At 51.1% G+C, this 12,778-nt stretch overlaps 1 protein-coding gene across 1 annotated transcript in view; it reads right to left on the bottom strand.

The window, feature by feature from the left end:
• Nucleotides 1-8,166, bottom strand: part of ZRANB2 (zinc finger, RAN-binding domain containing 2) — a 71,060-nt gene extending 62,894 nt beyond the window's left edge. Inside the window, exons 1-2 of the mRNA XM_009883990.1 lie at nucleotides 8,071-8,166; nucleotides 2,364-2,473 (exon numbers count right to left, since the gene is read on the bottom strand). Coding sequence (XP_009882292.1) covers nucleotides 2,364-2,473; nucleotides 8,071-8,166 — 206 coding nt within the window. The remainder of the gene's footprint in view (nucleotides 1-2,363; nucleotides 2,474-8,070) is intronic.
• Between the last annotated feature and the right edge of the window lie 4,612 nt (nucleotides 8,167-12,778).

Raw genomic sequence — 12,778 nt, 5'->3', positions numbered from 1 at the left:
GGAGACATGGAAGAGTGGAGCAACAACATTATTTGAAGCTCCGTGGTTATGAAGAAATACAAAAATGATAACTGCCGAAGAAATGTTAATAGCCAACATTGTCTGCTGGTGATGGGGAAAGAGCAGTGCCCATTAAGAAGAAAAAAAAAGAAATCAAATCCCGAGGAAAGCTGTTTTTCCTCTTGTCATAATGACCAATGCTGTTAACGGGATTTCTAATGGATGTTTTATACTCTTCCCTAAAAGTATGTTACTAATAAAAGTCTTACTTTGTCATATTTTATGTATTTATTTTCTGCATATGAAATGTATCCTCTCTGCTAAAACGCGCTTGTAGCTGAGCTGTGGGAGCCCGGGTAAGCTGCTGCACAGAAGGCGCTGAGGGTAATTGGCAAACCAACCCATCGGGGTTCAGACGTGCAGTACCGACGTTAGCCTGAAAGGAGAGCTCGTTCTGACACGGGAGGGGAAATTCAGGGCCAGTTGACGTTACTCACTGGGTTCCAGTGCCCAGCAGAGTCTGGGGGCTGGGCTGGACCTCGCGCCCCCGCCAAGATGTGCACCTACGCTGGAGTTGCCTTCTCTTTCTAAATCCCGCTAGCGAAACACTCAGATTTAGGTCCATCAGATTAGCCTTTGGTGCGTCTTTCTGGCCAAGAGATAGTAGAAAGACACGTCGTTAAGCCTGACCTACTTTGCAAGTAAAGCAAGAGCTTAGAATTAAGCGTAAACACCTTTGAAATCCTCCAAAGTGTCATTATTTGGGCATGAGCCATGTGATCCGCGGAAATCCACCAGCACGTTAGGACTGATTTGGCGCAGAGTATTTTTTTGTTTATTTATTTTTATTTAATTTAATTTTATGTTATAATTTTAATTTTAATTTTAACTTTATTTTATTTTATTTTTATTATTTTATTTTATTTTATTTTATGTTGCTATGTTATGTTGTTATTTTATTTCAAACCAACGAGCCAGGTCCTTCTATTGCCCAAAGCGAGCCCGTTGCCGGCCGCAGGGAGCACTGAGCCACCCTCTGGCTCTCCGCAGCGGCACGGCCGGGCATCTGCTTGGGAAGAGAAGGATGGAAAGTGGAGCTTTATCCCCTCAGGTGTGCAAATATCGTCTACGTCACTTGGTAGAAAGTTCTGATTTGTAATTTTGCTCTCCAGAAGCGTCTTCCCTGACACTGGGGTTGCCCCCCCAGCGATCTCCTCCGTCGCCCTCCCCGGTCGGGTCCTGCCCCGGCGGTGGGGGGAGCTGCCCCCGGAGCCCCCTGCCCGGCGCCCGCGCGGCACCGCTCCCCCCCTCAGGCTGGCGGGCTCAGCCTCTGCCTCTGCACTCCCTTCTTTGGCTGCATAGATAAAGATTTTGAACAAAATCTATGCTTTAAATCACGGCCCTCACTTGGCAGCATATTATACATGTGCGTGGTTTTACAGCAAGTTATTAACACCGCAAAATTATTTCATTTATTCCAATTTCACTGTTCGCAGCTCAGCACCAAGCCAGGACTGCTTTATAGTTCCTAATAAATCACCTTAAAAACACACTTTCATTACTTGCCTGGAAGTATTTTTGTTTTTCTAAACTATTTTTAGCTGTAATATATATAGCATCATTCAGGTATTGTCGTCAGGTTGGCTTTTTAATACCGAGCTTTGTGTTGCAGGACTTATTTATTCTTTCAAGTTGCCTTATCATCGGATCATGCACTAAGCCTTTTGCTCTGGATCATCAAGGAAAATATATTTGTGGGATGAAGAACAGATGGCGCCGAACCGAGGCGTTATTCGGGATACCGCTGTTTACCGCTCTTTAAAATCCTCCCTGTATTAGCAGAGTAATTAAAATAAGCGAGATGCACTGCTGCCTGGGGCGTTTGTGCTCGGGGCTCGGTGTGATGTGGTATCCCCAGGCTTCCCGATCACCGCGGCGCAAAACAGGAGAGAAAACCCAAAAGTGAATGAGGGAAGAGGAATAACTCATAGTGACAGGTGGGAAAGCGGCGCTTCCCGAAGGCGAGGGGCAGTGTGGTGGCGTTGGGCTGGACCAGCTCTCTGCGCTGACCTGGGACTGCCCGGGCAGCCCCGTCTGACCCTGCGGGGCACACACAAAGTGCCCAATTCACCGCTTTATACATTTTAATTGAAAAGCCGGAATCTGTAATGAGAAGCAATCCATCTTGCGACCGCTGAGCTAAAAGAATGGGGTGAGTAACCAAGCTGATCCGTCCGCGGGACGCATGTGTGGTCTTCTTCTGGCTGGAGAGGAAACGAGAATGGTGGAAGAACTGCCATGAGCTCTGTGAAAGGTTTCCCTCAGCCCTGATTAAAACGCCGTCGGCTGAAGCCAGCGCGGACCGAGTGTGGCTGGAACTCGTGAAGGCGCCCAGAGCGGTGGCATGCTTGGCATCCTTCTGGAGCGAGGTGGTGGCCAAGGGGCTGGTGCCAATGTGGGACACACGGCACTCCTGCAGGCAGGGAAAGGTGTGAAGCACGGCTGGGGGAGTCTTCACTAGTGCTGCTTTGGGGCAGACCACATCTCCCTCGCTTCGGGTGATGCTCTAGCAGGTCAGCGCGTACATCTTCTGTTGGTACCGGACAGCCCCGGGAATTGGGACAGAGTGGTCCCTTTGCCTTTGCGCAGCGTCGTGAGGTTGGTTTGCACTCTGCCTTCATTTTTTCTTTCCTCTGCTTCTCAAACATGTCTCTCCTATGTCTCAGGAAGATGGGAAACACGTCCCAAGGATCACCGGAGGGACCAGGACCCCGGTGCGTGTGCCTGCCTGTGTGCCTGCCTGTGCTGGAGGAGGCACGACCTGCTCCGCTGCCCCTGCCCTCTCCTCCGGGTTCGGACACAGGGGCTGTCCTTCAGGGGGGGAAGTGCTTTCAGAGCGGTCGGCTACTGCATGTGATTTGTGGAGACCACCACGTCTCCACCGCGTCTCCACTGCAGTGCTTGGGCAAGCAGAGGCAGGACTCCAGGCTGCAACCAGGAGGCACTGGGTGCTCCATGTCAGCCCTTCCCTGGCGTCACCCCTCGCCGCGGCTGCCCAAGGCGGTAAAAGGTTCAAAGCCAAAGTCTTTACAGCCACTCTGGTTTATTGCCTCCAAACTCGCCTGGACGCCGTCCTGTGCCACTGCTGGAGGTGCCCCTGCTCTGGCCGGGGGTGGCACTGGGGGAGCTCCAGAGGGACCTTCCCACCCCCACCAGTCTGGGATCCTCTGATGGGTTTAAAATCCTGCCTGGTTTCTATTTCCCCTGATTTTCCATCAGAAGTCCAAGTGTGGCGTGTTGCGTGACTCTGGCCCCACCAGGGCAGCCAGCTGGGGCAAAGCCCATTTAAAAAAGAACATATTGTCCACATATGAGGTTTGACGCTGCTTTAGGTCTGACAGTCGTGCCGTATTTAGGGGGTACCATTCGGAGTATTTTTTTTCATGCAGATCATTTCAGTGCCAATATCAAGCAAGATGCTGCAGAAAAACACTGGTTCTTAAACTCACGCCTCTCGGATTATGTCAATATATTATTCATATCACCTTTTTATTCTACTGCATTTTAAAAATCTGTTTATGGAAAAGCGCTCATAGAATGTATTAGCATTTGACCAGAATAGGGTATTTAATTCAGCATGCAAGCATTGACAAAGAAGCATATATTATGCCTCCTACACAGCATTTACTGTCATTATAGTCGCCTACATATATTAAGTTATTTTGTTGATGATTATGGATGACTATTAGCGAAAGAACTTTGTGCAAAATAAAACCATAGTTGCCCACCATCTGAGAACGAAGGAGAGAAGGGCATAAACAAAGGGCTTGGCTTGCAAGTGATAAACTCGGTGTTTTGAAGCGATCTTAGGAAAATGAAGGACTGTATTCAGTCATCTGGTACTCGTTGCAGCATGGCATAAACCTGATGCCGTCGAGGTTTTCCTCTGCTCCCGTTTCTGCCCCTGACCCTTTCTAAAGGCGGCGCAGGGACGAAGCGGGGCTTCGGCGGGGTGCCGGGGTCGGAGCCCAGGAGCACGGCACGCGTGTCCCAGCCTGCGTCTCCCTCTGGACCCAGTCAGTAGGGCGAAAGAGCGTGTCATTTTTTTAGTGCCTCTGCCTTTTTCAGACAACTGATTTATTGCTGTTGTGGCGCAGATCCGTACGAACGATGACTGAATTCCCCACCGTATGGAAAGAGCACATGGGATCCCATAGTCACTTCTGTCCCATGTGCAATGCTGTGCATTGCCATAGCGCTACACCAACCGTTTTGTTAGCGTTCATAGAATTTGTGTCATTGTATTAGAGCCAAGGCTCGGTGGTGGTGGCAAACGTGGAATGGTGTGGAAGATTCACCACCAGCCTGCTGGGCCCCTGGTTTACCCTGAGCTTCTGTGGGGCTCTACAGCAATTACTATGTAAATTACTGAGCGGGTGATAGTGTCTGTAGGTTATGCAGACCCACATGCATGCCACAGGCTGCTCCAAGTGTTTTACCCTTCTGCGTGCCTTGTTTTGCACTTGGATGCTGCCAGGGGATGCGCGCCTGAGTTTGCAAATTCCCTCCAGGTCTGCTCTGGAAACCCGCCTCTGACATCTTTGAAGAGATGTTGGGGAAAAAAGCTTCTGCATCGTGTTTTCTCCCGGCTGAGTCTGAGCTGGTCTTTGCAGCTCTCCCTACTGATCCTGATCTTGTTGGGTTTGCCACAAATGCGGAGCTGACTGCGTTTCGCCTGGGTGGCACGACGACACTGCCAACAAAGAAAAGCCACGAAGAACAGTTCAGTCTGGTGGGCAAAGGTGGTCTTGGGGCTGCAGTGCCAACGTTTTCTGGGTGACTGAGGAGCCAAAGCAAGCTGTGGAGCTTGGGGAAGGTACCGAGTCCCACGCTGGCCGTGACCTGGCAGCTTGGGGAAGGACGCAAAGCGGCTGCTGCTTCGTGGGGGATCTGCTCCACGATGGGAAACTCCTGGCTTGAGCTGGGTCATGTTCTCCACCGGCATCTTCTCCTGCTGACCCTGATGTAAGGGCTGGGAGTGAGCGGGAGGTGTGTGAAATGGATTGGATGTGTAGGTGCAGTGGGTGCTGAGGAAATCTGAAGAGGGAGCAGATGAGAGGTGGGGGAGAAGGAGTCTCCCCTCCCCTGGTTGAGCTGGGGACCTCTGCTCTGGTTCCGCCCACCCTGGGCTGCCTCTCCAACACTACAGGTGGAGCCAGGAGCCGTGAGTGACAGCACAGGGGATGGCACAGCCGGGGGGGAGAGCACGTCTTGGGGGGACACAGCTGTGACCAAGCAAAGCTTTCATGTCCCTGTGCCACCGAGATGCTCAGCTGCCAGAGCACCGAGGTCCCTAAGGAACGAGGGATAGCTGCATCTCCCCGAGAAACCCTGCAGCCTGAAAGGGTGTCTGCAGGAATTATTCTGAAGTATGTTGCTGAACTAATTTTTCCATTTAATCAACATTTGTCGCATCGTTAAGAAAATGGCCCTGCCCAGGCTGCTGGACCTCCCCAGCGCGAAAGGCAGAAGCCCACAGGAGATGCCATTCTGCCTTCCTTGGCTTCAGTTTGAAACCACGGGAAATAAAAGACATCAACAAAACTAAGCGATGCCCTGGGGAAAGAGCTGATCACCTTTCCTACAGCAGTTTGTCCAACCCAGTAACAGATCTGATGAACTGGTGCTGTCCGAGCGCAGGATTTTGAGGTGCTGCGGGCCCTTTCCATGGGTTGGGGTACGCAGAGACAATTAGATTTACCCGTTGTAAATGATGGCCAGTGGTTTTGCTGAGGAGAAGGAATGGATAGGCATCACAGGACAGAAGAGACTTTACAAAAAAAAAAAAAAGAAAAAAAAGAGAAAGAGTTTGTTTTTCCACTGGAGTAAATGGATGATTAAATCACCCGCGGGTCTTGCTCTGTGATTCTTGCTTTTCAGATAAAAACGCCAAGCGATCTAAACTGGTTCAGGCTGAAGTACGTACTAAGCTTTACATCAATTCACAGATCAGTATTTCTTTAAGCTCTAGCCGCCCGGTCATTCTGACCATATATAAAGGCCATTATATAAACCTGAACAGAAATTAATACCATCCCTCGATAGCCAGAAGCTCATTTTCAGAGCAGATCCGCCGAGATTGTTATTCTAATTGCCGCTCCGACTGCGAGAGCGGGGACTGCGTGGCACTGCCTCTTTCTCTGGGGCTGCGTCTTATCTCCAGCAATTTTCTGAGTGCATGTTCTGCGCCGGCTGATGGCATCAAAAAAAAGCCAAAGGATTGAGAAGTTCGGGCGCTCGGTGAAAGGAGAGGTGCAGCAATACAGATGGAGTGCTCGGATGTGTGCGTTTCGGCTATCCACTTCAACAAAACGCGCTAGAAGATTTGCTCAGAAATAAGCAAACAGATCCTGCAAGCGCGATTGTGTTTCCATCGCCAGAATAATGCTGCCTGGATACCCTTCCCGGCAAACCACCGATCCCTTTGTGCTTTCTGATTACCCTGTAAATCTCGCTCGCTCGCCTGTCATAAAGATTGATTTTTCTTTTATTGTTTTGTCAGCGTATGGTTTTATCTCTTCAACCCCCTTCTCTTCCCCTCCGGCCGTGAGCTGACGTTTTGCTGGAGCGAGTGTCGCCACGTCTATCGTATGTTACCGAGCAAAGCTCTAAAAACCGAGTCCTGCAAATTAGCAGACATCATTAAAAGCCCGCAAAGGCACGGCGTGCCCGCACCGCAGGAGCCCGCTGCCACCTCCCGGGGTCGGGGACACCCCTGGCACTGCCCCTACTGCCCTCGGCTCCGCTGAGCCTTTTCCAGGGGGGCCACGAGACACTGTGTGAGAACACGCGTGTTGGGGAAGGGCCGGCAGCGGTAAGTGGAACCGCAGCCGTGCGCCCACGGCACCGTTGGAGAGGTGGCCCGAGGCGGGCAGAGATGCTCCTCCGTCCCCGGGGTCTCCCATGTCTCCCCTCCGCCGCAGCACGGGAATTCAAGCCCTGGGAATTTGCAGCGTGATACTTGTTCGCTTCGGAAGGCTGGTAATTATTTTGTGTCACCGTTGACACAGTTGACGACTTTCTTTCCCTTTCACAAAGTTGATGACTTTCTTTCCCTTTACCATATTAATTCACTGACTTTTGTATGTGCACATAAAAAGGCGTGTTTACTTTGATTAGACAAATCGTGAATGGTAAATTACAGTCTGTACCATTGAATCTGCTATTTTTCTTCTGCCCGTTATTGTAGACCAATGTTCTACTTTGGGAAGGCATTTAAAGCTCTTCACAGTGATTGAAGGCAACGACCAACTTTTCTATTCTGTTTACACCGATCTCTGATTTTAACAGACGTAAGAGGCTTTGACTGTGGGATCGCCCTCATCGGTAGATGTAGGCTGAGCAGCGGCAGCACACAGTGCTCGTAAGCCAGGGAGCACTCTCCTTGAAGACTATTGCTAATTGTGTACGATTAGTTATGCTGTTTTTTAAACAGTCGCCTTAAACATAGCCTTAACGCCGGCCGACTCTGAGCTGGCTCCTTGGGGCAGACGCGAGGCTGTGTGCAAGCCGGGCTGCGCATCACTGCTCTGCTTTGCCGCGCTCAAATTCTGCAAGAGAGCTAAAAATTTGGCATCCCGGCGATATAAAGCAACTTTCCATTTATAAAAATGTGTGTGGGATGGAGTCACTAGAATAATAAATTCTAACGCTTATATAACGCTTTAAATGTCTACGGAGCGCATTAGAACCAGAGCTGTGTCACAGCCCTGAGAACTTGGGCGAAGGGAGGAAAAAAATGCCCTAATGCCGCGTCCCTGGGCATGGAGCTCGGCGGGGCAAACGAGCCCTCACATGTCTCCACTGACTCAGCTTAATTAACGAGCTGCTCTGAAATCCACCTGTGAGCACCAGCTGCCCCACGGAGGAGATGCTCTTGGTCAGCTGAGGAGACTGAGCTCTTCCCCATCCCACTGGCTCTGGCTCTGTCTCCACCACCACCATCTCCACCACCATCCCCGGGGCTATCCCCACCACTACCATCACCATCACCATCACCATCACCACCACCACAGCCATCACCACCACCATCGCCATCACCATGGCCATTACCACCACCACCGCCATCGCCACCACCGCCATCACCATCACCACCACCATCACCATCCCCAATCCATTTTGTACACCTGGGGCTCTAGGAGTCCCTTGCCCCACCTGGCTGAGGTGAGAACCATGAAGTGGTGGTCCCTGCAGCTGAGGGGTGTGAGACCTGCCCTTCCCACCGGTGGGAGGACACTACCGAGAGACAGCGTGGTGGCAGGCTGTTGCGTGGGCACCATCCCTGCTGCCTTGGGGTGCTTCTCCTTGTCACCAAGCCCAAGGAGGGGACTTCTCTCCACAGCGGGGTGTGCTGACCAAGGGAGAGAGTGCGGAGAACCCCTCTGGGAGGGGAGAGGAGGAGGGCGAGGGCTGGCCAGAGGAGAGGGGATGCTCGGGGAGGAGAGGGGGTGCTCGGGGAGGAGAGGCAGGCGGTGGCTGCTGTGCTAGTTTTAGAGCTAAATCGAGAGGACCTCTTTTCTCTCTTAATTGCTATTTTTTTACATCTTCTCAGACCATTTTAATACAAAATAATTTCCCAAGCTCAGACATCTTCATTTGAATTGCTATATTATGGTTTTAATTTTTTTTTTCCCCTCTGATTACATTGAAATGTTGGGCGAGATCCTGTGCTGGCGCAGACCGCTCTCCCAAATCTTGATCTGCATATAGGGTCGGATGTTAAGTGTTAGTGGACGGGCAAGTTGCAAACTATTTTATGATGGTGGGAAACTGAGAGCAGGCCAGCTGGGAGATCTTTGGAGGACTCTAATGGGAGAGCCACCTGTAACTGCTCCTCAGCAGTGAGGGGTCTGGAGCACACGTCTGGTGAGGAGCGGCTGAGGGCCCTGGGGGTGTTCAGCCTGGAGAGGAGGAGGCTGAGGGGAGACCTTCTCGCTCTCAACAGCTCCCTGACAGGAGGGGGGAGTGAGGGGGGGCAGTCTCTGCTCCCAAGGAACAGGCGATGGGACAAGAGGAATGGCCTCCAGTTGCACCAGGGGAAGTTTAGATTGGGTATGGGGAAGAATTTCTTTACTGAGAGGGTCATGAGGCATTGGAACGCGTTGCCCAGGGCAGTGGTGGAGTCCCCATCCCTGGAGGGATTGAAGGGTGGTGGAGATATAGCGCTCAGGGACATGGTTTAGTGGGGGGATGTCAGTGTTGGGTTAATGATTGGACTGGGTGATCTTACAGGTCTTTTCCAATCTAGGAGATTCTGTGATCCTGTGACTCTGTGAATCACGGAGGGAAACCTGCTTACAGAGGCAAAACAACCCGGTTTAGTTTTGGTTTGGTTTGCTTCTTCTCCCTAGTAAATCCATGTGTCCTTCATAGCACATTTGAAGTTAAAAGAACTGTAGGTAACACCTCATCACACTTGTTAAATTTCAAGTCGATGAGCTGCTCTAGTTCGTCACGGCCCTTTTGGTCCTGCAGGCGTCTGCCCACTGCGCGAGGGAGAGGGCACTGCGACGCGGCGGTGCTGTCCCCGCTTGGAGCAGGTGAAGGCCTTGGACCCGAGGCTTCTGCAGGAAGCCCCGAAGATGTCACGGAGCCCAAGAACCTCCTTTAAACAGGAAAGAAACGGAATCAATTTGGCTGGTGGTGTGTGACAGAGGAGACACGGTGTGGTCCTCCGGCCCCGGCTGATGCTGGTCCCCAGCCCGAGGTGGTGGTGGAGGGTGATGGGAGGGGGACAGAGAAACCCCCGCCAGCCCAGAGAGAGGATAGAGCCGGGAGGGGGACAGAGAAACCCCCGCCAGCCCGGAGAGAGGATAGAGCCAAAGAAAACCTGCATCTTTCTGTGGACTGAGGGCATCTGCTGCAGCTCTCTGGAAGGTCACTGTGGTGGTCACATTTTTTTTAGGCAGCTCCTCATTTTCTTAATGTGAGATATTTCTAAAGTTAATTATGAAATCTTTAGTATTAAATATTCAGGAACACTTATTTTTGAATACCTCAGGTTTAATTTAGGTTCTTTGAAATTTTAATATCTTGCTTCAATATTTAATGCTACCCTGACATGAGTATAGAAATTTAAAGTCTATTCTTCGAATGAAACAAATCCTGGGTTTCTTTATGGAAAAGGCTGAGATGGAGAGGTGAGGAAAGGGTCTATCTTAAAAGGATGCAACTCTTTTTTTCCTAGTGATGTCTGGGCCATCGCACTATTTCCAAATAAAAATGTTCTTTTTGCACTAGTCTTGGTAAAGTAACATAGACTCAAGTATGCAAAAATATTTTTTCTTTCCCCTCTGCTAATTTTCGAAGGCGGCTGTGTCTCCAGAGCAGCAGACTTTGGGTCTCCTGCATCACGCTCATCCATCGGGCGGCCCCGGGACCGCGCCGTGCCTGAGGCTGGGTACCGCTTTCAGTTGGGTGGGATGCTGAGGAAGCCCTCGCAGCGTTTGCTTTGGGGCTCCGCAGAATACGAACGACACAGAGATCTGGGCAGAAATCTGTGTTACTCGGGTGCTTTGCAGGTGAAGAATGATGGCGTTTGCCTTGCGTGGTTTGTTTGCTGATGCCGGTCCCTCCTGTGCCACACCAGCCAGCGGTGGTGGGTCCTGGCTCGCTGCCGGGGACGAGGGCTGCGTCACCTGGAGTCATTTGTTCCTGTTCACCCACAAGCCTAATTCATGAACGGATTCCAGCTTATTGTGAGAACAACCCTTCATACACCTGTGTATTGTGTGTTTGTGAAGATATTGGGCATTGTAGGGCTTACTCCGTTCATGTATCAGTTCTAATTAACGCCCCTCAGTTATTAAAATATCTATATCATGTTTTACAGCACGGTACCTTCAAATCATAGAATCACAGAATGGTTTGGGTTGGAAGGGACCTTGAAGACCCCCCAGTTCCACCCCCTGCCCTGGGCAGGGACACCTCCCACCAGCCCGGGTTGCTCCAAGCAATGAGAAGCATTGCAACTTTTTTAGGTTTTTTAGGGAAAGGTAGCTGCCTAATTAACAGACACTGTTAATTTGTGAGTTGCGTTTAAAGTGCAATGACTAATAGGTGCTTTGTGAAATTTTTAAAGAATCCACATTAGAGTCATAGGGGCATAAAAGCACTTGGGAAAAAATGACAAGCTGATGGGGTTTAGCGTTTAAAAGATATCGGCAAGCCTGTAGCTGGATGGAATCTGAATTTGGGAAAGAAAAAAAAGTGTTCTTTTTAAGGGCAGAGCGTGAGCCTTGCACGGAGGGCTTTGCTGCTGCCTTGTTCAGAAGGCACGGGAAAAATACCAGCTAAGGGTGGCGGAGCCAAGTTGCTAGGTGCTGAGTGTCAAAGAGCAAGAAAATATGTGTGAACATGTAAAACAGCAGCATGCAAAATTATTATGACAAAGGCCCTCTGTGAACGAGAACAGGATATAATGGGGCTGATTTTGAAAAGCGGTTTTGTCCAGTTTTGTGCCTGCAATTTTATATGAACCTATAATGCCGGTGCATCTTTATGGCCACATTTTATGCACTTAGATGATCGCCCAGCCAGCTTTTACTGCCCATCAGTTAGATTTCCACCGGTCTGATATCAGGTACCATTATTCACCAAGTGTAATAGCAGGCACAAGCAGTCTCACCAAGTTAACCCGACTTTATGTGCCGGTGTAACCCGGCATGGATGAGGATGTCACCACTGATCTCCCAGCCTCCTTCTGTGCTGGGCAATTATTTGTGACAACAAGGTATTATTTTCAGAGATGAGGACACAAAATCACCGAAGCCATTTTAAATCCCTGGTAAATGTCCGGACGGACACGCACACAGAGGAGGTACATGGCTGCTTGTAACCAGTCCTTGGCATCAGCAAGAGATTTTAAGTGCTCTTTGTGGCCCGCACATGTATTGATGAAGCCCGGAGAAATGTTTGGCGGGAGCGTTTTGTGTGTCGTTGGGGACCCTATTTCAGCCCCCGCTCTAAGAAGGACTCACCGCCGGCGCTGGGTCCCTGCCAGGTTGGCTCACGGGGCACCAGCGTTGCCAGAGCATCACTCCCTGGTGGAAAAGCGCTGGCGGTGGGAGGACGCAGCAAAGCGCCTGCAGAACGCTGATCTTCAGCGGCAGCTTCACCAACTCGGAGTCCTACAGCTCCTGAGGGGCCCTCCAAAAGTGAACTCCAACCACGACCCCACTGACTGAGGGGCTGCACCGGCCGCAGCCCGGGGTAATGTGGGTAATGCACTTCACCCCTCGCCCCGGCTCGGAGCATCCTCCTTTACGCGTGGCTTTGCTCCCTTCGCTTCACGGCTTTAACCTTTTATGTTGGTGCTCTAAACGCACCGCTGAGGTCTGGCATCAAATTATTCTCTCTCTCTCCATCTCTTTAACCCGCAGAGTGCCAGTGCTCTCGTTCCTCACAGGGCTGTGGCAGCCAGAGACGTGCCGGGGAGACACCAACGCGGGGCCAGGACCTGCCGCGCCATCACCTCGGCTTCTCGCTGGCTCCCGCAGAGCGGTACCCGGGGCCTGCACGGGGGGCGAGAGCGCTCTCAGTGTGCTCCAGCCTGGCGTGACAATGGGGAAAAGAGGCCAGATGTGATCTTAAATGGCAGTGTTAGCTATTTAGCACCTTCTTGCAGCTGGACTAGGTGATCGTTGTAGGTCCCGTCCAACTGAAATTCTCTCCTCTCCTCTCCTCTCCTCTTCTCTCTCCTCTCTCCTCTCCCCCCCCC

Source organism: Charadrius vociferus, unplaced genomic scaffold (genome assembly GCF_000708025.1).
Source record: "Charadrius vociferus isolate BGI_N301 unplaced genomic scaffold, ASM70802v2 scaffold423, whole genome shotgun sequence".
Taxonomy (NCBI): domain Eukaryota; kingdom Metazoa; phylum Chordata; class Aves; order Charadriiformes; family Charadriidae; genus Charadrius; species Charadrius vociferus.
Note: the sequence above shows the minus strand (reverse complement) of the source record. Positions and strands in the feature narration are given on the sequence as shown.